Source organism: Chroicocephalus ridibundus, chromosome 2, assembly GCF_963924245.1.
Source record: "Chroicocephalus ridibundus chromosome 2, bChrRid1.1, whole genome shotgun sequence".
In the NCBI taxonomy this organism is placed as follows: Eukaryota; Metazoa; Chordata; class Aves; order Charadriiformes; family Laridae; genus Chroicocephalus; species Chroicocephalus ridibundus.
Window position 1 is genome coordinate 16,388,284 of NC_086285.1, and position 24,059 is coordinate 16,412,342.

The 24,059-nt window shown below is 37.9% G+C and overlaps 1 protein-coding gene across 2 annotated transcripts in view; it reads left to right on the forward strand.

Moving 5' to 3' along the window:
* The window catches only part of ITGB1 (integrin subunit beta 1), a 44,057-nt gene extending 20,235 nt beyond the window's left edge, over nt 1-23,822 (forward strand). Inside the window, exons 3-17 of one of the 2 annotated variants that reach the window (XM_063324493.1) lie at nt 70-155; nt 1,633-1,855; nt 2,590-2,760; nt 3,077-3,315; nt 4,648-4,803; nt 5,788-5,883; nt 6,798-6,887; nt 7,631-7,771; nt 7,900-8,102; nt 10,097-10,335; nt 11,836-12,058; nt 13,298-13,530; nt 15,498-15,664; nt 16,524-16,604; nt 22,593-23,822. In XM_063324493.1, the coding sequence (XP_063180563.1) occupies nt 70-155; nt 1,633-1,855; nt 2,590-2,760; nt 3,077-3,315; nt 4,648-4,803; nt 5,788-5,883; nt 6,798-6,887; nt 7,631-7,771; nt 7,900-8,102; nt 10,097-10,335; nt 11,836-12,058; nt 13,298-13,530; nt 15,498-15,664; nt 16,524-16,598 (2,342 nt within the window). In that variant the 3' untranslated portion in view covers nt 16,599-16,604; nt 22,593-23,822. The remainder of the gene's footprint in view (nt 1-69; nt 156-1,632; nt 1,856-2,589; nt 2,761-3,076; nt 3,316-4,647; nt 4,804-5,787; nt 5,884-6,797; nt 6,888-7,630; nt 7,772-7,899; nt 8,103-10,096; nt 10,336-11,835; nt 12,059-13,297; nt 13,531-15,497; nt 15,665-16,523; nt 16,605-22,592) is intronic. The other variant, XM_063324494.1, reaches the window with a different exon arrangement.
* Nucleotides 23,823-24,059: the final 237 nt, after the last annotated feature.

Sequence of the window (24,059 nt, forward strand, 5' to 3'; positions counted from 1 at the left end):
ACAAACTAAAATTCTGTTGTTGTTAGCACCTTTTTATGAATGAAGTGACTGATCTGCGTTCTTTGCCAGGTGGAAGTGACTGCATAAAAGCTAATGCAAAATCATGTGGTGAATGTATACAAGCGGGACCAAACTGTGGTTGGTGTAAGAAAACTGTAAGTGTTGCAAAATTCCTTTTAAGGTTTGTTTTTCCCCTTGCTTTCAAATTTTAGTAAGTACTTGAAGTGTGTAGAAATGCCTATTTTCATTAATTCGATACTTATTTGTACAATGGCTTTTCACAATGTGTTTACTTCTCTTTTTCTAAATCTCAAGTGTATACAGACCCTACAGGCTGTCTCATAGTTACTTAAAATCATTCAGCATGGAATCTGGCTGGGTATGCTTGATTATATTCTTCCAGTGACACTAGAGTAAGAGGTAATTTTAGACATAGGTGGAGTAGGGGAAGAGATTGAAGGTTTTCTTTTATAAAAGAAAGATGTTCAAATTTTGGTTTTCTGTTGTTGGTAGATTTGTGGGGTAGGAGATTGGTTTGTGTGGGTGGGTTGTTTGTTTCAATATGAAACATAAAAAGAGTACTTATGTAATTAAAAATTAAATTCAGGAAATACAAAATGTAAGATTATCTTAAATTGTGTGACTTAACCAGTGTATGCTGAAGTGTCGTCTTCAGGCTAGAAACAGAAGAAAATGCTTGCTACAGCTCTTCTTTGGTTTGTTAATGAAAACTGGGAAATTTTCCTGTTTCTTGCTAGAAGATGATAATGCATATTTATTTCCGTATAGTACATACGTGCTATCCCCCAAACCAGCTTGTAAACTTTAAACACTTAATTAAACAGACTTTAAAATTTGGTCTTGAGCTGTCAGAGTCATTGTAGGTTCTAGTCATCAAGAATGGACAAGTTTTAAGATAGATTTATTTATATGCATATTTTTGGGTAGGGATCAGAATTGCAAAATTTCTCAGTTGGAAACCTTATTTATTCATATTTGAGGGTAGAGCTTCTTTTAGGTTAGAGGTAATGGTAATTTGTTTTTCAGAACAAAGTTACCTATTGGTTTTGCTTATGGATCTTACTTTTGGAATTGAATTTTCCCAAAATAAGAGTTGTCATCTGTCTTTCCCCTGCTCTGTCAGCATATTGCCATTATTTTGCTGTGGAGTACCAGGGTACACTTACATAATCTTTAATTAAAGCCTTTCCAAAAAAAAAAAAAGGGAAAAAAAAAAAAAAGTTAAAAGGGAAGGTAGTTGCCAAGTAGGCTGTACAAATAGGCTCATGTTATTGGCAGCAACATGAAGATGAGAGCTTTTTCCATCTGCTGTCACTTTTAGAGTAGCCGATTTAAAAGGGTGTCCTGCTTCTGTCAGAGGTGACATTAGGAATTTTTTTCTTTCATCTTTCTTACATCGTATACACAGATTATTTAAGTAGATGCAAACTCCTGGACTAAAAAGTGGTCACTGATTTATTTAGTACAATTTAACATACTTCAGGATTGTGTGTTTTATTACTGAACTTTAAAAAAAAAAAAAAAAGAAGAAAAAGATGAAGTTATTGTGGGAAGAGTATAACAAATTGCAGATAGCTGTAAACTTGCGACTCTCTTGCCTGTGTTTTCTAGGACTTTTTGCAAGAAGGAGAACCAACATCTGCCCGATGTGATGACTTGGCAGCACTAAAGAGTAAAGGCTGTCCTATGGAAGATATAGAGAATCCCAGAGGTAGCAAACAGGTGCTTGAAAATAGAGAAGTAACGAATCGTAAGAAAGGTGCTGCAGAGAAGCTGAAACCAGAGGCCATTACACAGATCCAGCCGCAAAAATTAGTACTGAAACTAAGAGTCGGTAAGGACAGTTTCATTCTTTACATCTGCTTTTTTTTGTTTTGAATGTGTAACCATTTTGTTGCAGGAACTACTATTGTTCAGGTAACCTGAATGATAGCAGCAGAGCCGTTCAGGTCAGCCCCGGGTTTAGATGCTCCAAATCCTTCGACATCAGAGTGAGATGACATGCTTCTGTTGGCAAAACTCAGGGTTTGGACTTACAATTGCAACAAACAGTAACTTGCCTTTATCTCGCTGCCTTTTCTCAGCCCGTATTGGATACAAAGTACCTTGAAATACTCTGTTCAGAACTGATTTTCCTTTTATAAACCTATTTAAACAATGTTTTGTAAAAACTAAACACTGATATTTTTTTGAGTCATCTTAGGTGCAAATAGATATGGAAAACTTACGCTATTCGGTCTTACAGGAACCTTGTTAAAATTATCGCAACTATCAAGATTTGAAACTGCAGCAACAGAGAGGCTTGACTTTGGCAGGCTAGTATTTTCTATGGGGAAATAAAATACCTTGGAAGTATAAAGTTGGACATCTGAAAGAAATACTACTTGAAATTTTTTTCATCATTTTCTTTGATGTTAAGCATTTCAATTAACAGGAGGAAAAGATTGCTCACCTTGAGTTCAAAACCTCCATCGATATTTCAAAGAATTTCCTTAAAAAGGCTTTTTTCTTGTCAGTGCAGTTGTGAATTTTTAATGGCTTCTGTTTGTTGTTTGATCTCTGAAACAGGGGAACCCCAAACATTTTCATTAAAATTCAAGAGAGCTGAAGACTACCCCATTGACCTTTATTATCTTATGGACCTCTCCTATTCTATGAAAGATGATTTAGAGAATGTGAAAAGTCTCGGAACAGCTCTGATGGTAGAAATGGGAAAAATAACTTCAGACTTTCGAATTGGTAAGAAAGATTTGCCTATTCTAAATAATTAAAAAAAATAAAAATCAAGTTTCTTTGTTTTTTTATGTGATTATGGATGAAGAGTAATTTTTTAAAATTAGCAGTATTATGGCAGATATTCTAATACATAGAACCTATTGAGGAACATAAGTGTACTTGGTGTTGATGGAGAAGGTGGAATGTGAACAGGTATGAGAGCTATTTCTTACGTCAGTTCAGCTGTAGTACATTTGTATTCTGTTGTATTGTGATATAAATCAGAGAACTCCATTCTTCAATTTACAGATTATTTTTTTTTTTTATTGTTCTGTCTTAGGCTTTGGCTCTTTTGTGGAGAAAACAGTGATGCCATATATAAGTACAACACCAGCCAAACTCATAAATCCTTGTACAGGTGACCAGAACTGTACAAGTCCATTTAGCTATAAAAATGTGCTCAGCCTTACTAGTGAAGGAAACAAATTCAATGAACTTGTAGGTAAACAGCAAATTTCTGGGAATTTAGATTCTCCTGAAGGTGGATTTGATGCAATAATGCAGGTTGCAGTTTGTGGGGTAAGTGCGTATTGTTTTTCTTTACTATTAGGTGAAATTGTTTGAATATAGCCTTAGTGTTTTATGATGGCTGACATCATGAACATGTCATCTCATGCTAGCAAGACAAGGCAGACTGGGCAGACTGCATGGACGTATGCATTTGTCTTTTGTAGAGACCTCTAGTGAGCAAATGAAGCTGGGAAATGTGAAGGTCATGTTCACAGCAGATAAATGCATTCCAAGGACAATGTTTTTAAGGGTTGCTGTAAAAGAAGAGTCAAATTCTGCTCATAAGTGTATGAAATCCTGAATGAGCAACTATTCTCAAATAATTTCAAAACTTTATATGCTGTTGTTTCAGAATAGTTTGGTGAATTGTAACTTCTACTAGCTTCTCAGACAGAAGTAGGTGGAAACCTGATTTTTGTTTATGTTTGAAGATCTGATCTAGGTACTGCATTTTTCTGTGATGTTTCCATAGTCTTGACAGACCATTCTGTGCACTTGCACAGCATGGACTCCCAAAAGAGTCATATCCAAGTTCAGTGCTTTGTTACCGTATTATTATGCAGTTGATCAATAGAGTCAGGACTTTCTGAAACAATATGGAGTCTTATTTTAAATAACTGCAGTGTCAAACATAAGCCTTCTGGGGTTTTTGTTGTTTTTTATTTTTTCTGGTAACTGGTATTTATATGACCTTTTTCTGTGGCCTTCTCCCCTTAAATTAACTGAGGCTTCAACTCTGGAAAAATTAAGAAAAAAAATAGAAAAGGGTGGGTTACAGAATTAGGCCCTGAAGTCATGGGTCACAACGCTCGTGGTACAGCAAAAGAGGACAGTCCTCTGGCAAGCTTTGTGCTGAGTACAAATCTGGACTAGATTGGCAAAACCTAATGATTCTTCAGAGCCTAACACTGGGCAAGATGTAATCTTTAAAGTCAAGATTGCGGCACCATTCTACACACTGATGATGTCCTCTGTGCTTGGGCTGGTGGTGACATAGAAGTGGGCTTGGGGGCATCAAAGAGCGGGACTGATGTGCCCAATGTCTAAAACCCTATTGCTCTTCAGATACTCTGAGAACTGAACAAACCAAAGTACATCTCAAAAAGAGCGTTTCTTGCCTTTGGTGAGAGTCCTACAGCAGATGTTTTAAAGCAGACATTTAATTCAATGTACGTGCTTTTAAGTTTGAGTAAATGATATGATTTCCAGTGTGGCACTTTTGCAGTATGGCTTCTCCTAAGTCTGTCTACTTTTTCATGTATTTATCCTTCAACTGTTGGTGCTATTGCTATAGAATAAATTGGTGCAAAATATCAAAAACCCCTTTGTTTGTCTCCCAAGGAACAAATTGGTTGGAGAAATGTTACAAGACTATTAGTGTTTTCCACGGATGCTGGATTTCACTTTGCAGGAGATGGTAAACTTGGTGGAATTGTTTTACCAAATGATGGGAAATGTCACCTGGAAAATAATTCATACACAATGAGCCACTATTATGTAAGTCTTTACATCTTCTAGAGAAATTAGTATTTTGTGATGCTTAAGCTCAAAAACAACCCACCTCATTAGGTCATCTGGTATAGTTTCAGATCGCTAGATCTTTTGAACTTGACCCATTTACCTCTGTTTTACATCAAGTAACTTTAGCTTAACTAAAGCAAATGCGCAAGAATTAATCCAGACTTGATTGGTAAACTTTGAGAAATGACAGCTTTCACACTATGATTTGTGTTGTTGAATTTTAACCTTTTTAATAATAATCCTGCCTGTCCACTGGCAAACTGTGGTGAATCTGTCCCATTATTTTATCATTTCACTAGTCATTGCGTTCAGCAGTGTTTTACTACTGTTAAATAATAGTGTAAAATAGAGAGATCCTTGTCAGGTTTGTAATACTGCTTGAAACTTTATGATGCAAAATTTATGCTAAAAGTATGCTTAACAACATTGACTTCATGGTTTATTGATGGGTAGATCAGACAGAAGGTGAAAAGAAAAACATTTACTGGATGGGGCAAACACAATAAGCTTTACAAATTTTATGTGTTCATATATTCCTAAAATTGAGTATTGCTCAATAAAAACCTAAACTAAATTCAGTTTTATTTAATCTTTTCTTTATGAAACAGTGCAGAAGGTAGTGGTTTTCACTGAGATAAGTAGGTCTCATGGAAAACTACCAAAGGTAATTTTCTGACAACATTGAGATGAGGGATTTAACCTGGAGACTTTAAATGGCAGGGAATACAATAATGTTATTGTGGAAAAAAACCCACCTACCCTCATGGGGCGTGTATGGAATCTTCAATATGTGTTTGTTTTCAGAGGTTGTTTTCATTTAGAACTGTGATGTAAGCTTGCTAGTTAGAAGTCTTACCTATGTTTCTAGAGGTGATTTGTATTTATGATGCCGAAGTCTTTCTGATTGTTTTCTAGTATGTGTCCCAAATTTGAATTCCATTTTATGCTTGATTTTTATAGGATTATCCCTCTATTGCTCATCTGGTACAGAAGCTCAGTGAGAACAACATTCAGACAATCTTTGCTGTTACTGAAGAATTTCAGGCAGTTTATAAGGTAAAGATAAATAACGCATATTTCTGATCTCTCTACTTTTTTCCCCTCAGACACAAAGATTGACTCAGATTTGTTTTGAAACCCTTAACATTGCTTGATTTGAAATTAAAATGAGTATGGAAGTAAGTGATTGTGGAAGTTATATTTTGCTAGTCACATTTTTATTATTAAGACTTTTTTCACTTGTTCAAATGGATACTGAGTGCGTGTGTAATTTCCAAGGAGAAAGTGCCCCTCCTCCTCGCCCCTCTTTATAGGTAGGAGGGAGTGGAGAATATATTTCCAGTGCTACTTCTTACGAACATTTTTACAGCTAAATAGCTGTGGGGGGTGTGGACACTGAATCAAGAAACACACTTATAAAAGAGCATATTTTGGCCTTTGTGGTCTGTTTATATTCCTGATGTTTAAACTTAACTGCTGGATGTGATTGTGAAATAGGAAATGACTGTGTAAAGAAGATGCATATTTTCCTCATTTTAACCTAACAAGGTATTTTTCTTTTTTTAGCAATACTCAAATTGTAGCTTTTTTTCTTTTTCATTGGAAATCTCTTCTATCTGCCTGTTTTTAATGCACTAGGAGTGTGGTGCTGCTTCTTTAAGGTCTTGAAGATATATTGTATGTGGTCACCTTGTGCAAGAGAAGGTCTTAGTATTCTATTACCAAATTTAACATGAAAATGCAGAGGAAAAGAAAAAACTGGATATTTGTTTATACTAGTAGTCCTGTGTATAACCTCAAAAATCATGAATATCCCTGGCAGCACTTCAGCCTTGTTTTTTTGAAGTGCTTGATCTTGAGTAGTTAATCCACTAAAGCATTATATCACCATACAGATATTTATAGTACAAGTTATACTTTGTTTGTTAGTAAGACTGTAATTTTCCTTTTACTTTTGTAAATATTGAAAGGAATTGAAAAATCTGATACCAAAATCAGCAGTGGGAACGTTGTCTTCAAACTCCAGCAATGTGATTCAGTTGATCGTTGATGCATACAATGTAAGTTCAGATTTTATTTGGATTTTATTTATTTTTCTTGCTTTGAAGTTGTTATGATTTTTTCAGGCAGATACTCCAAGGTGGATTTTATTTTTTTTTTTCTACAAAATAGGAAGTCAGTACGCCAAACTAGAAGTATACTGCCGTTGCAGTAAAACCACATTACACATACAGACACTGGCAATAAGAGATTAGATGACTAGAAAGATGTACTCGTAAAGCCACTTAAAACAACGCTACAGAGAAAAGATATCATCCGTGTTTTCCCTTTAAAAAAATAAACCCCACAACCAAAACCCTGCTGTTTCTTCAGCACCTTCAGTTCTTGCCTTCTTTCTGTGTGGACGAGAAAAGGCCCATTTTGCAACCTCTTGACCCCAAAGAAAATGTCTACACCAACTTCAGGGACCTCAGGGGATTTGCCCCAAAATATTTTCTTCATAGCTGTGTTGTGTTAATAAGCCCCACTTCTCCTTTGGAGTACATGGGGCAAACAAGTGCCTCCAAAGTCCGTAGAGACATGCCCTCACCCTGTGTCGCAGGGTTTTCAGCCATGAGATGGGGTCACCACAGCATGACTATGGGCAGCCCTGGGCTGGTGTTTCTTGATATATTGGAACTTAAATAGTTCCAGTGTGCCCATGGGATTGGTGCTTAGACTGTGTATAGTTGCATAATATCTTTTCTTCAGAAAAATGCTTATGCGACTCAACTCAAAGTTTGGCTAACAACTGTTGTTTTAGTCCCTTTCTTCAGAGGTTATCCTGGAAAACACTAAGCTACCAAAAGGAGTGACAATCAGTTATAAGTCCTTCTGCAAGAATGGAGTGAATGACACACAAGAAGATGGAAGGAAATGTTCTAACATTTCAATCGGAGATGAGGTACCTTACAGTACATCTGCTCCTGATCAAATGTAAAATTCACTTAAAATGTCCAACACTCAGTATTTTTTTATAATACAGACAAAACTCTTTTTAGTAACGTGGACTCCATTTATTTTTCTTTTCAGGTTAGATTTGAGATTAACGTAACAGCTAATGAATGTCCAAAGAAAGGACAAAATGAAACAATTAAAATTAAACCACTGGGCTTCACTGAAGAAGTAGAAATTAATCTCCAGTTCATCTGTGAATGTCAGTGTCAAGGTGAAGGAGAACCTAATAGTCCAGCCTGCCACGAAGGAAATGGAACATTTGAATGTGGTGCATGCAGGTAAATAAAAAGACATTTTGTTTATTTTTGCAAAAGAGAAATATGAGTAAGACCTTTGTTTCCTTAATTAGGGTTTTCTTGGGTTTACTATTTTTTCAGTGAAAGGACAAGAATTACTGTTACAGACCTATTTATTTTAGGATATTTTGACAGATTGCCTTATTTCTGCAAATAATCCCTATGCTGGAATTCATAGTATTGATCGTTAGATTGACACTATTGTGCAAGTCAGAATTCAAATTTGGCCTTGAGTCAATCCTTTAGAGCATATAAGTCTTACTGCTTTTTATGTTTCTTCATTTAATTTTGAGGTCCATGTAATACGGCAAAACTATGGATTTATGGGACAAAATGAATGGTATTACTTTGATGTTTTTGCAAGTGTTCATACTCATCTAACTGTATCCTTCCAATTTAAGGTCTGTTGATTTACAGAAAATAAAAGGCTTTCTAGTGTTCTGGTAGGAGCTCCTACCCAGGTTGGAACCAATTGTTTCATAGCAGGAAAGAGTAAAAAGTCATTAAAAAAACCACCTTTTATTTTGGATGACATCGTAGTCTCTTCTTCCTGCTTTAATTCTAACTTTCTGGCATCTTGTTACAATGCTTCTTCTAATCTATAGATTTTCTAATCTATAAATCTTTCGGAATACATATAATTTTTTGTGTACTTACGCCTTTGAAATGTCCGTTATTGTGCAGCACAGGGATTAGATTACACCTGTATTCCTTATTACACATTCGAAAATTAAGTAAAATGATACTGGACTTTCTGGAATTGCACACAATGAATCCAGAGGAAAATCCTAGAGTGTTAGTGGAGTCTGGTTGAAGATCAATCTAGTAAGTTAAGGTTTCAGAAGATTCAAGAAACCTACAGCAAAAATGAAAACCATTTCCTCTTGGAAACCCTTGAGACAAGAGTGGTAAGAGCAGAGGAATTAAGATCTTCTCTAGGAAAACAAGATTCAGGACTTTGGAAAACAATATTGGTTCCCGCTCAGTGAACTGTAACTGAAATAAAATGTAGAATTCTCATTCCTTATGGTTTAATATGTGACTTATAAAAAATAAAACAGAAGATACTGACTTCGCTCTTAGAGGACTTTTGGAGTAGGAGTGACTAACATCTGCCTGGTGCAGTTGTTGGTGGTTAATGGGGTGTTCGAAAGACTGAGGTATGGCCTAACTGCTTAGTATTCTGTAAATTGAGGAATTAAGCCACTTTGGATCCAGTATTTATGGTCCGTCGCTCCATTTTGGAGTCAGTTTATGATGTTCCCTTTATATAAGGAGAACGGATTTTTCCCAGTTTTGTGTAGAAAGACGTCTTGAATTTGGTATTGCTATCATTGGTGACCCCATGATATCACATGGAGAACAGACCCGTGGATAAGAACAGCCTTTTGCTTTTGCAACAATATCAGTTTCCTGATGGAACCGTTGTCTCTGACTGATGCCCCACAACAGTTTGTCAGTCGTTGCTGCGAACAAGAGCAAACTCCATTTGTTCATCAATACTTTAGCCTTGAAAATGAGAAGTGCTGATTCCTGAAGATTTCAGCTCAGCAGCTCTGAAGATCATCTGCTTTCCTGCCTAATTGCTGTTCATGGGAAATCTTTTCATTGAAAGATGACAGCAGCTACAGTGAACAGTCACTGTCACTTAAAAATAATTACTGTTCTGTCACGTGAGAGAGGGATTAATAGTGGTTATGTGGCAATTTAGTTAGAGGTGGTGACAGTTTCTCGCCTGGAACGAGTAATCGTCATAGGAACAACTTAGGTTTTGCTCTGGCAAAAGTCAAAAAAGTTTGCTCTGGCAGCTTCAAGAATGGCTACGTAGATGTCAGCTGGAAATCTCATTTGAAGTTTAACTCAGAATATTCCTTGAGAGAATAGTCGCTTTTGCTCCTTTTCTTTGTGCTATTTTTGCAGTGTTTTTATTGTGTGAGTTTAAACTTTATATCTTCAGTTGTGTTTTTCCCTTGCAGGTGTAATGAAGGACGTATTGGAAGACTATGTGAATGTAGTACAGATGAAGTAAATAGTGAGGATATGGATGCGTACTGCAGGAGGGAGAACAGTACAGAAATATGCAGTAACAATGGAGAGTGCATTTGTGGACAATGTGTATGCAAGAAAAGAGAAAACACCAATGAAGTGTATTCCGGCAAATACTGTGAATGTGATAACTTCAACTGTGATCGATCAAATGGTTTGATTTGTGGAGGTGAGAAACTACTTCAGAGCTTTCCGCAGGCAAAACTGGCCAGCAGTTTACAAATCTGTCAGCTCTGCCCTGCAGAGTAGTGATACTTAGCTTATAGATCATAGCTACTTCATAACAGAGATGAAAATATCCACAAATATAGTGATTGAAAAAGTCTATTAATAAAATAGCTCTCTGATCACAAACATATAGTGTGTTAATACACATTACACCTTCCTTGAATCACAGCTCTAAGAAGGATGTAAAGTGAACTTGACTTCTGCTGTTTATTACAGAATTCCCCCCAGGTATTATAGTAAACAATGCTGAGACAACTGGCCCGAGATTGTAATGTTATACTGGCTCAGTGTAACCACTGCGTCAATAAAAAGAGATAATGACCTCAGCTTACTTGTAATAGTGAGTGTTTGACTCGGTGCTTGACAAGATACCAGTGAGATGCTATCATGAGACTATTCTGAAAGGTAAGTGAAGATGAGAACATGCAAGAAATCCAGAAAATCACCTTAAGTGCTTGAAACAAGACTCTGATGGCAGTTAATTCCCAAAATCAAAATCAGTTTAGAAACTACTCCAGCAGCCAGTGTCTAAATTATTTCACTGCATGTATTTTTGTTCTATAATTTCCCTGAGCTTCCCTTGCACATGGAAGTACCTGGTAGGAGTGTAACTACTACCTCAATTTTGACTGTGATACAAAAATAAAACAAAGAAGCCACTGAGGTTAAACTGAATTATGAGAATACCTCCTCTGATTTGCTCAGAATGCACTATTGCTTGCCAGCTCCACAAAGGATAGGAGCAGTGGTGGTGGTGTTCCAAAATAAATATGGTGACAGAGAAGTATTGACCTGAACACTTTATTCTCAATAGAGAAGGAGGTATGTAGCCAAGAATCTTTCCATTTCATCCAAATCACCCTTCTGGAGATACAGGTGTCCTTATTTCCGGTGTAGGGAATGTAAGGAGCATGAAGTTCGGTGGGGTGGATGAGGTCAGAAGTACAGCAGCTTGAATGGTGGTGTTGCAGGAAACCAAAAGTGTTTCATTTTTCTGTGCGGTGAAGTCTAAGTTAGCGCATTCCTCATCTCTTCAGGTCTTCCTTTATAAACTTTGATAGTGATAGATAAGAAAGCCGTAGTGCATCTGCATACATATACAATTGTGAACTGAAGCATTGCTGTAACGCTCTCCACTCAGCAGAGATGGCCATCATGTTATACCGTGCTTCATCAGCTTTCCCTAGTCTTATTATTTTGCTTATGAAAGGAAATGCAAATGTAGGAGAATAGGAAAAGGGGAGAAACACCTGTAAGTAGTTTTCCAAGGAGATTAAATTTATTTTGTAGCTCGTAATTCATCAGTGTCATCATTATCTCACCACCAGAGTTTTCTTTTCCCTGTGTTTATCCTGAGATGGTGAACATTTATTTCTTACTGTCACAAATTTTATGTTTTGTATTAGACTTCATTTCACTGTAATATCTTTTCAATGTGCAGGAAACGGGATCTGCAAATGCAGAGTGTGCGAGTGTTTCCCCAACTTCACTGGCAGTGCGTGCGATTGTTCTTTGGATACTTCGCCGTGTATGGCATCTAATGGGCAGATTTGCAATGGAAGAGGAACCTGCGAATGTGGGACCTGTAACTGTACAGATCCCAAATTCCAAGGCCCCACATGCGAAATGTGTCAGACTTGCCTTGGTGTCTGTGCAGAGCACAAGTACGTACCTAGAAAACCAAGTCACAGCTTCTGTGTATTGGAGTTTGTGATATTTACATGTGCAGAATTTTTAAAATTAGGCTTTTGATACTGCTTTATTCTACGCTGAAATGTAGGGACATCATATCACATCATCCCTTTAGACAGGAAAAGTTGTTGGGTGCAAATCAATAATTACAAACAAAACATTATTAATGCAGTATTTTGCTTCCAGGTAGGCTAATTATTTCTTAAATTCTTTCCCTGACATTTCTTTTTCAGCATAGAAATGTGTACGTTATGTTAAATCAGTTTTAACCATTCAGATTGACTTGAGCAGGTCACAGCTTTTCCTTACTTTGTGTATGATTATCGACAGCCAGCCTTCTGCAGAGCTGGAGGGAATGTAGGTCTGTAATGTGACAGGCTGTAAAGTCCCATCATCTTGCTCTTTTGAAATTAATGTAACAAAGCATACGTATGCTGTGCAATTTCCAGAATAGTTAAAACTTCAGCTAAGCTTTTTGCTTAAAATTCTTATCTGAAACGCAGTTGAAAAAATCAAACTATCCTAACAGTTGAAAATTAAACCTAGATTTTTATGGACTAGTGAAATATTTATCCCTGCCTTTGGAAATCCAGGTTTTTGGAAAACAAGCATTTTCTGTGTGGAAACTTTGAAATAAGTTTATGATTAGTGTGGGGCTGATTCATGGCTTTGTGCAGCTGACTCTAAGGTTTTCTCTCAGCACAGTCTTTTTAGTATAAAAGTCCTGCTCAGTCTCCTTTGTCAGTGAGTTATTCAGAGTGATACCCTACTGTACAGCTTGGCAGTCAGTTTGTTCTTTTTAACCTGTCTGTGTCTCAGATGCTGTTTCACTGAAAATATTCTGTTCCTACACTACCTTCTCTGAGAGTATTTGTTTTCCAGGAGGAGGGGTTGAAAAAGTTTTAGCCTTATTTCCTTCTGGAGATTTAGGTTGGGGTTGTTGCTTGTTTGGTGGTTTTTTTTTCTGTCCTTGAAGCTTGTGGGTCATCCGGGGAGAAAGTATTAAAGGGGGCTTTTGTTAATCATAAGGTATATAAATGTTCTGACTGGTAAAAAGCTCTGTCTTGCTTTATTTTTCCTGGCCGTTACAGCAAAAGGGTTGGTTTTGTTGGGGTTTTTTCCATATTTTCTCCTTTGTTTCTTTAGATTCAATGCTAGAAATCTCTCATGAACATATTAAAAAGCATTGCTTCTGATTTGTACTTCCACAGGGACTGCGTTCAATGCAGAGCTTTCGATAAGGGAGAAAAGAAGGAAACGTGTTCTCAGGAATGTATGCATTTCAACATGACACGGGTAGAAAGTCGAGACAAATTGCCGCAGCCTGGACAGCCCGATCCGTTGTCTCATTGCAAAGAGAAGGATGTTGACGACTGCTGGTTCTACTTCACATATTCTGTCAACTCAAACGGTGAAGCCAATGTCCACGTGGTAGAAACCCCAGGTATGGACACGACGTTCCCTACTCTGCTTTTGTCTTTGTTAATTTGTGCAGTTGTCGTGTACTACGAAGTAGCTATGATTGATTTGCCTGAGTTAGGTGCATTTGGGAATCGGTGCTTATTCCCTTGAGTGAGAGTTGTGGATGTCTGGAAATCGAGTGGCTTTAGAAAAACATAAAGTCTCTCTAGATCTAGTTTTTTCAAACCTTTAGGCTGACAGAAATAGGTTTCGTTTTTTAAAAACAAAAATTCAATCAGATAAGCATATTTATTAAAGCATTTCATGTTTCCACTTGACATACTTTGACTTGTTTTACCTGTCCTGTAGCAAGTCCTAGAGATCTAAATTTTGATAACTTTTTTTGGCTGGACTTCTGCTACAGGTTAGAAACAATGGTGTCTGTGGGAGTTTGTTGGTTTGGGGTTCTTTTTTTTTCCTTTTTTGAATAATATGGGACCAGTCACGCACAAAAAAAAAACCCACAAAATTGTGTACTGTGCTGCAAACTGCTTAAGTAATTTCAAGCAGGGATCACATCACAACACTGGATGTTGCATCTAACAGTGCAAAAATTCTGGTTTTGCACACTAGCAGTGTGTGGTCTGCGGATTTTTATAAGCCTGAACAAAATACACACTTTACTTGTGTGTTGGAAAGTTTAGTTCTGTATTCTGCTCAAGGAACTTACAGAATTGATCATTTTGGGTGATCATCACTTAACACGGACCAGTGGTTAGTGGCCCTTAAAAATAAATAGCACTTCCATTCAGAATGTTTTAAATTCTCTAAAAATGTAGTCCAAAGTATAGAGGAGGACCTTGAGCCCCATCTTCCTTTAGGACAAGTCAACACATGCCCTACACTTTTTGGGGTCTGACCTTCTCTTCGTGGATAAACTTCTGTTGTCTTAGTTAAGAGCTGAATTGAGCCTCCCATGCACCAGGAGGCACCTTAAATTTTGTGCCGTACAAGTGCCACAGGAACAAGCTCTGTTCAGTAGAGCTGTACTCAGTGGAGCAGACACTTGTTCCTTACTGGTTCCCAAGGAATTCCTGTCATGTTCCTTCCTATTTCCCTCGCTCCTGCAGAGGCAGCTACAGGATGAGGAGTCTGCAGCTGGGGGGAAGCAATGTTCCTATTTACAGCACAGGAGTTGCATTTATTTGCTTCTGACTCCGTCAGTCTGTGCATTGAGCTCTGCAAAAGCCCTTGTTCCATTTGTGATTATTGAGAATTTTATATTAATAGAAGAGTTGGGTTTTATTTGGGGGGTTTATTAGTTCTATGTCAGTCACCTTAAATCATTTTGCATCTGTATTACTCTTTTCAAACATGTATTTCACTTATTTTGAAAGTACATGATATTTTTATCCAAAGATGTGCTTTTTAAAAAAAAAATTTATTCCAGCAGAGATCAATTCCCAAGATGAGGAAATACCCTAATAAAAAAATCAGTCTCAGAAGCAGAATCGTTACTTATCTCTATATATTAGCTCCTAACAATAACAGCCATCTGAGGTAAAATGAGGAACACCCTTTTTCTGTAACGCTGTTGATAAGAGTATGCGGGGGCTGTTTTGCTAATCTCTATTTGTACTCCAGTCGGTTTATCCCTCCGGCATCAGCTTTGACTTGGAGCTCTTGCGTGTTTAAAATAAAATTTGCTAGTTATTCTACTCCAATACTCTAGATGAGTAGCTTAAGGGGTTAGCAGTGTGTAGACTTCATCATCAGAACGCAAATTGTTCTATGGCTAAGATTAAACACAAATTAGAAGGATAAAAGTAAGATGGAATGTTACAGGATGTACACATTCCAAAACTTCCATTATTTGAAGGGAAAATAGTATTGGCATATCTCCGATATTCAAAATACTGGCTTCCCTACAAAATAAAATTTTAAAAGCATCTGGATATGCATTACCTTTAGCATTTTGTAAAATCATGCTTCTCTTGCTTTGTTCCCTAGAATGCCCCAGCGGCCCTGACATCATTCCCATTGTAGCTGGTGTGGTTGCTGGAATTGTTCTTATTGGACTTGCATTATTATTGATTTGGAAACTACTAATGATCATTCATGACAGAAGAGAATTTGCTAAATTTGAAAAGGAGAAGATGAACGCCAAGTGGGATACGGTAAGTCAGGAGGCTTTTATCTGTTTAGAAACTATAGTAGTTGAGGAAGAATACAAAACTTTTGTTCACGTGCCTTGAATATTTCAGATTTTATTCCTGCTTTTTGGCCTACGGAGGAACAGAAAGATCTTTATTTTAAGCTGACTTTAAAACATGTTATGTGTTACCACTAGTAAAAAAACAAACAAACAAAAGGAAAACAACCAGAAAACCCAACTCTATTTCGAGAAGAGAGTTCTCTTCTCTTGGGTTAGAAAAGCTAGTAACTTCAGTTGAAATAAAATTTCAGAGAGAAAATGTGATGGTGACAGAATAGTTCAGCTTCGCAGTTCTGCCACACTTTACAGCACATTATTAAATGTTTAATAGAAGATGAGAGTCACTTTTGTATAAAATGAAGAAGAAAACTTTACACTTGTGAAAGAGATCTTGCAAATATTCATACCGGTTTAGTTGGGAGATTTCAATAACTGGTCACAAAATGAGGGCTGGTTCTGGTTTGTTGGAATCTTCCCAACCCCTTGTCACCAGAAAAACAAGGCTATGGTCTATAGGCTTGCATAGGCCATAGGGTCACTGCCTCTGGGAAATTTTAGGAATCTGCTAATCAAAAACCCTTCGCTATACTTCTGTAGAAGTCAAGACCAATGTATGCTTGATGAGAGAATAATTTTTAAAAAAATCTCCTAAGAAGGCTTTTGGTTTCAGTTAAGCAAATTAATTAATTCTACGCTGGAAAAAGTATTACTAACACTTCTCTTTACATATAGCATGATTTTTTCAGTGATAGTTGAGAATGTTACTCTTTTTTTTTTTCTCCTGTTGAATTATTCGCCATTGACCATTTCTTTTACTTCAGCAAGAAAATCCAATATACAAGAGCCCTATTAACAATTTCAAGAATCCAAACTATGGACGTAAAGCTGGTCTCTAAGTCTCAGTTTGTATCTTCTTTCATTTTCTTCCTTTTTTTTCTCCTTTGCATGTCACTTCAAACTCACTGTGTGTCACAGTCAGTTAATCACAGTTTGAGTCTTGCCTAGTTTCTCTAGTGCTGCTTTGATTCTGGTGTTTTAAAGAATGCAGCTTGAAAATTTTTAACTTGTTTTGACAGCAAGATTGCTTGCTTACTAATACCACTGGTACTGGCTTAGACTATTAAACAAGTGATTTTTTTTAAAATTGGAGGTGGGGGGGGGAAGCAGAGCAGGAGGGGGGATAAGTGTGTGTATATATAATAGAACAGCTGTTAGGATTGAAAAAGCTCTTTGGATTGTGGAGAGACACAGTGTTCAGGGGAGGGTTTGTCTTCTGTTTCCTCAAATCAGCAGTCAGTTTGCTTAAAGTTGATATGTTTGCAAAGCTAGTTTAGATATTCCTCCGATATCCCAGCCTATAAATATCACTGTTTTTATTAGAATAACTGGGAACGTTCAGAGTAGCCTTACAGATATTATTTTTTTAACTGCTTTGGTTTATTAACCTAGTATAGAACTAGCTTGCATTTAAAGTGTGAAATGCATATACTCTACTGATTTGATAGTTAAATATGCATCTTGATTTTTTTCATCCCCATTCCTATTGGAACTGGCAATATCACGGTCCTTGTAGCCCAGCCAGCCTAGGGGTCTCCATAGAAAAAAACATTACTAAGAGAGGAGGAAGTGTTCTTGTCCCCTCCAGGTGCATTTTTCCCTGGTTTCTTAGTCTCTCCAAAACTCCGCCTGAACACCTCATTTCTATTTGGAAATGCTGACTTTAGTAACAGTAGCGTCCAGAAGACCAAGTCAGTAAACCAGAAGCGATGGGTATCTTCTGTAGACTTTGAGGTTGCACTTTTTTGAATGTTTTAGGTGTTCTCCTCCTTCCCTGGGATCCTCAGCTGCTGGGGAAGGAGTGGAAAAGGGAGGATGAGATGGGGAATGGATGTCAGAAGAGCATTGAGAGATAAGTAGAGAGATCAGATTAGAGGGAGCGGAATCAAGAAGTCGGAAGGCAGCACGTCCCTTTAAATATCCAAGGACTTTTTTCAGGAGCCAGTGGAAAGGAAGGATCTGTATCTATAATGTTATTCTGTCTGCTGCCTCCCTTTTTCAGATTTGTGCTCAAAAGATTTTTGTAAAGGAAAAACGAGGGGAGAAAGCAGGAATTAAGAGTATTTAAGCTCTTATGTGTCCTCACTGTCACAACATTTTCAAATAATTTGTCTAGCATTCTGAGCCCTTCCTTGATGAAATATACTTTCCTTTTCTCTTTGCAATCATTTCACTTTCCAGTGTGTCCAAAATTGATTGTAAAAACGTTTGTTTTGCTTGCCACACCAACCACATTCACCTCCTTCCCATTTTTCTTCTCAGAGTCGGTTATTCTGGGGAGGAAATGGGATTTTTTTTCTTCCTTTCTAACATGTCACATCTGGTTAAGTCTCTGCTACCTTCCCTTCTGCTATTACTTGTGTACTTTCTGTTGCATGCAGGACAAGCATCTAACAAACCATATGGTGTGTAACTTCCATTCTGTCTTCTCGTCTCTACTCCATGACTCTTTCAGGACCTAATGTCCTCAGTGCTGCCATTTCTCCTCAAAATGTACTTCTTGCAGAAAGTTTTCCTCTTCTGTAAATGGAGGGATTGACTTCTGCCTCTTTGTTTCATGCACGGCGAAGATTAAAAATATGAGAGAGTGTGGTTTTTTTTAAACGTGACCGTACCATTTTTGGTATTCATACAAATATCAGAACTTTGGGAAGAGGGGGAGGTGGGTTTACCTTTATTGGCCACCTAAAAGGAGGAGATCAGTATTGGCAGAATAGATGACCCACAGGAAGTAAAATAAGAAAATCCTGCTTTCCCTTGTAACTAAGCTTTTCCTGAGTCTTTTCATTGTTGAAGTAACCTTTCATTTAGGTGAAGAAAGAGTTGTCTTGTATTGCCAAGGCAAGAAAGTCATCTGAAATCCTGTTACAAGAAAATTCCGCTGCAGTGGGTTCCCTCCAGGTGTATACCTATGCAATAAAACTGTGTGCCGTTTGTGTGACCCTTGCCTCTTTTCAGCAGTGGTCACGCGCACACGTGGGCTTGGCTACTGCAGCGAGTGAACTGCAGCACCGCAAAGCTTGTCATGGACCGAGTGCCCAGCACAGACCAGCCCCGGTCCATGATGTTGTGAATGACTTGTCGCCACAGTGTCCATGCAGCTAGGTCGAACCGAGTTCAATTTGTCCTTGGCCTGCAGCATCGCTACTGTCTTAGTGTCCTTTCACTGCCTGCCTGGTTTTAATTTGTGCCATTAAGAAAGTATTTACTTAATAGCAGGCGAGCTGCTTTCATCTAGTCTTCCAGTCGTGGTAGATGACGCCCTCTGTCGTCTGTGTTGCCCTTAACCTTGGCCTTTGCTTCATCCTCTGATGCAACTGCCGCATTTATGGGTTGACAGATGATTTATGTTACTGTAAAATAATGATGGATATTGAGAGCTGAAAATAGTAAGAACTGGCTCTTGAACAATGAGTTTAGATAATCTGGAGTGCAGTTTCTTGCAGTGATTTAGGACTTAAACACACTATAAAGGTAGCTTCAGTGACTGTTGAAACAGTAAGTCCATGGAGAAAAAAGGAATAAGTTTAATCAAACATCCTATATAATAGGTTCATCTTTAGGCAACATTAGACTGAAGTGTCATCCTCTGAATAGCCCAGTCTAGTTGAAAATGAGTACTGTTGCAAGAACATAGCTCTCTGTTCTCTGCTGAAGGTACTTTTAAAAAATATCTCTATCTTGATTTTAATGTACTTCACTCAGTCTTGTATATGGCTATTGTTTGTTGGTTTTTATTTTGGTTTAAGTGTGCATGGTGTTTTCATTTATAGGGGCATGTGGCAAACGTGTTTTCCCTAACTGCATGCTTAAACCAGTGTATTCTATGCAGTGGCATAAAGAAAACAGGTTTATTTAATTACAGTGGTATTTGTCTAAGACAGCAGATTTGGAATACCACGTTAAAACTCTGAAATGCTGCTAACCTCTGAAAGCTCATACCATGTGCCAGCTGTGAAAGGCCCTAAGCAAGGCGAGAGTCGTGTTGGACTAGTGGACATTTATTTACCTCTTCCATGTTAGTTTTAATGATAAGGTATCTGTAGAAGACCTCACCGAGCCAGGGCTGAGACACGGTGATGGAGTGTGGCTGGAAGGGGCAGGGCTGTCGCTGCCGGACAGGAGATAGCAGGGAAGAAGTTGCCAGTCCATTGAGTGCCTACGTTTGCAGGGAGCCTCGAGAGCTGTTCAGCTGATCAAATGCAAGGTTGGGTTAAGATGAATAGTTCTCTGTGTGTTGACTAAATCTCCATTATTTGTAATGGGAACTGAGACACTCCAGTGAAGTGGGGAGACACCTAGTTAAGTGCCTTATTTAGTGACCTAATCCTACTGTGTGCTTCTGAGAGTTCTCGGAAACATAAAGTGCAAGTACAAGGGAAAACGGTACAGTGTTTCGGTTTCTTTGTAAATAGGGCTTGTGCTCAGTAAAGAGCATGTAAATTTCAAATTCTATTTTCTCTTGGAAAAGCATTATAGCAAAAAAAATTACAATCTTATTATGCAAATTGCATTTTAAACCTGATTCCAAATTCAGATTCATTGTATGAGTGGCACGCTGCAAATTTCCAAGTTTTACTTCTAACATTTAGACAGATTCCTACACTATCTGATAAAAGTTACCTCCCTTTTACAAATGAGAAAATGTAAACGTACACCTCCCTGTTTGTGCTGGGGGGGGCTGTTCTGTAAAATGTGGAAGGTTAAAAGCAGAGGATAACAAGTGTTGCCTTGCCATTGAAAAGCTGTGCAATGTCTCCTAGCCTGCATGTCATGCAGCCTGTTCAGCTTAAAGACTTACTCTGCATCATAAACTTTACTGATGTAGATTTATATTTTTAAGAATTCTCCATTAAAACTTGTCGAGGAAACAAACAACGTACATTGCCAGGAACTTTGAGGCATAATGAGATACTTCAGTTACAGTTTAAATCTCTCATCCCTGGATGATTTTCCAGTTTCATTTGCATCTTACTATTGCAAAGCTTTTTATTAAAAACATTGTGAGAGGGGGTAACTTTGCATTGATTAATTTGTCTGGCTGAGAACTAGCCACAATATTGTATGTCCATGATTAAAAAATAAAATAAAATAAAAAATCTTAACTCCCCATCCCTTTCCAAACCAGTAGCTGATATACTTTTAAGCGAGACAGAGTTGGCCTGGGAATTGGTTGAAGGGTCTTTTGCTGTTACTATGAGTTTGTGAAGTATAGCCAGCACTGGACACCCAGTTCCTCCTTCACCTCGAGCCAGATGGCATTGGCTCAGATCTTGAGAAGAGTGAACAGAGAACCTTGACTTCCATTGTCCAGCAGTCCCAGTTCTGGCTGGACTGGAGAGAGACTAGGCTGGAGCGTCTCAGATCTAGGGGAAACTGGATGTGCCTCTTTGCTCTATGCGTGCACAGAAGCCAGCTTTAAGGAGAAACAAACACCCTTTTTCTCTGAAAGGAACCACGACAGAAAGGTGGTACACCAGCTACCAGTTACTTGCCCCATACCAGGCCTTGCAAATAGAAGGCAACAAACTTCCAGGAATTGTGATATGAAAATTTCACACCAAGTTGGTTCCTTGCTTGCCTTGTCATCTTTTGGCACATCCTGTGGTATTCCCAGTTGATTTTCCAGGTTTATGACCCTGAAAAAAACAGATGCACCTGGTGTTTGTGTGTCCAGGGGGAGGATTTCCTTTAATTGACTGTAGGAAAAGTTGTTTTAACCTGAAATATTTAAAATGCTATGTAATTTAATAGAGTAGAATTTAATTAATATGGTTACACAGGCCATCTCAGGTTGGGGGGAACCTCAAAGGGAGAGAGGTTCCCTTCCTGCTGCTGAAGGCCAGGTGCGGTTCTGGGCAGAACGGCGCTCAGGCCGACATCTGCGCTGCATTTGCGTATGCACAGAAGAGCTTCCTGCTGGTAAAACAGTATTTATTTAGGCTGAAGTTCAGGTTGTGATCGGGGCACAGTACTGCAGATCCAGCTGTACTGGTAGAGTCCCAGCGGTAGCTCTTTCTCCTACTAAGATTTACCTATTAATTTTAAGTTCAAGCTGTTCATCTTAGGTGTGCAAGGATGCCATAAATGGAGTAAATTTTACTGAGATAAAAGGAAACCTGGGAACAAAGGAAGCTTAAAATAAGCTGAATTTAGAGGTTTTCAAAACTTAGCAAGAGAGATGTAAGAGGTTGTTCTGTAGGCATTTCTCATATCAGTAGAAATAATGTTTTTATTACAGCATTTGCACCAGTACTGAGGTTTCCTAGTTTTAACTGTACACTTTGCGCATATGAGGATTGGGGGGGACCTGCAGGAATAAAATCAGAATGACAAGTACTGAATGTTCGATATAAATATTGAATGTGTATTATCAAAATATTACAAGCCTTTCCACTTTGTTTCTAGAATTAAATTCTAATACAAGATAAGCTATTTAAATGTTTGTTATAGCAGAACATGGTCTGTGGGCAGTCATGGTTTCAAACGATGTTGTTTGCAATTCTGTTCTTCAAAAAAATATTACGGCCTGCAGACCTCCAAGTTGATGGCTCAGCCCTGAGGTCACCACACGAGGTTCAGCCGCTTTGAAGGAAATCTGTGGTGTAAACTGAACAGGATTGTGCCCTAACCCTTTGCTTTATTAGCTGAGCATGCCTTTGTTCAAGTAGCTAGAGGGAAGACTAGTTTGACTTGAGCTGTTTGTGTGTACAAACAAAACATTAATGGATAATTTCTTAAGCTAATTTCTTAGGCTAATTTTTACACTTCTCACAAAGACAGTGCTTTGTTCATGTCTTTAAATGTTAATATAAATATTTTTCTTTTTCTAGGGTGAAAATCCTATTTACAAGAGTGCAGTGACAACTGTGGTCAATCCTAAATACGAGGGAAAATGAACACTGCTTGTATAACTTCACAACACTGTATGCAGCGTAGCAATTTTTGTAGTCACAGTAAGATAGATTTAGGGCAAACTGCAGTGATTTTACTAATTCATTACATATAGGTTTGTTTTCCTGTGCAGGTTTTGAAAATGTACCATATGTAATTTTTTTTATTTTTATTTTTTTTGCAAATAAAAGTAATCAGTGCCAGGGGTCTGACAAAAAAACTTGAGACTGTGTAGCCTATTCAGCTAAGGTCACATGGTGCCTTTTTGACCTTTTTCCACTCCCGTGCTGTGAATCCAGGTCTTCTGCAGGATGCGATACTGCTATGGCATGACTGGGAGGGAAATGGTTAAAGCAATCAGCATGAGGGCTCTGCCTAGCCATTTAGTATTAAACTTTTTTAGCTTTACAGGGAAATCAGGGCTTGAGTTTGCAGATATAATTAAACTCATGTAGCATGGAGCGGGTGGTTAATTGGTCTTCTACTTGCTAGACATATGATTAAGTATATGGTAAGTTGAGTAAGTTGGAAGTGAGCCGTATAAAAGACTGAAAAGTGTGTGCATACTTATTTTTAATTTTTAGATTGCTTATTGCCAGGTTATGGTTAAAATGAAAGCATTTGAGAAGAATGTTAAGAAGGAAAAAATAGCTTTAAAATACGTGCCATTACTGAAAAAGTTGCTGACTGGTAACTTGCTTCGTCTTTCTTTGTGAATTCAAGCCCTGGGTGGCAGTATCATGAAGTACCTTACCAAGACATCCTCAAACACGTAAGGGCCTTACGTCATACTGTGTCTTTATTCTATAGTGTTTCCTTGGTTTAAAGCCTGGTGCTTTGTCACCCTTCTAATCTTTTTAACGTATTTGGTTGCGATTCTTTTTGTAATATTTTTGTATCAACACAAGCTTTTTTTTTTTTTCCTTTTTTAGGGCAGTCTTAGCTGTAAATTTGCCTTTACCCTGTAGCTAAGATTGCATAGTTTGTCATGTGACATGAGTCACACATCATTCTTGACATGTGCCATGTATATTTGCCTTTGACCATTCAAACTGCATCATAGTCATATTCTTGTTTTAAGTGCCTTTTTATTTTAACAGATGTTCACTTTTTACAGTGCTATTACTGAAGTTATTTATTAAATAAAAGTACCTTAAAATACTTACATCTCGACTCTCTTTCTTGTAGAAGTTGATACTATTCAAAAAAACTGAGAACTGTGTTTGGGCAAGAGGTAATAGACATTGTAATAATACCAGATATGTCCTTTGGATCAAATCTGAGACAAGTTCAGCAGAAGTGATCTTGGGTAGCAAACGTTAGCTGTGGTATAACATGCACAAAGGCCAGGGGGCAGCACAGTGCTCCGTGGTACATATGGTGGCCAGTGATGTAAAGCCCCAGGC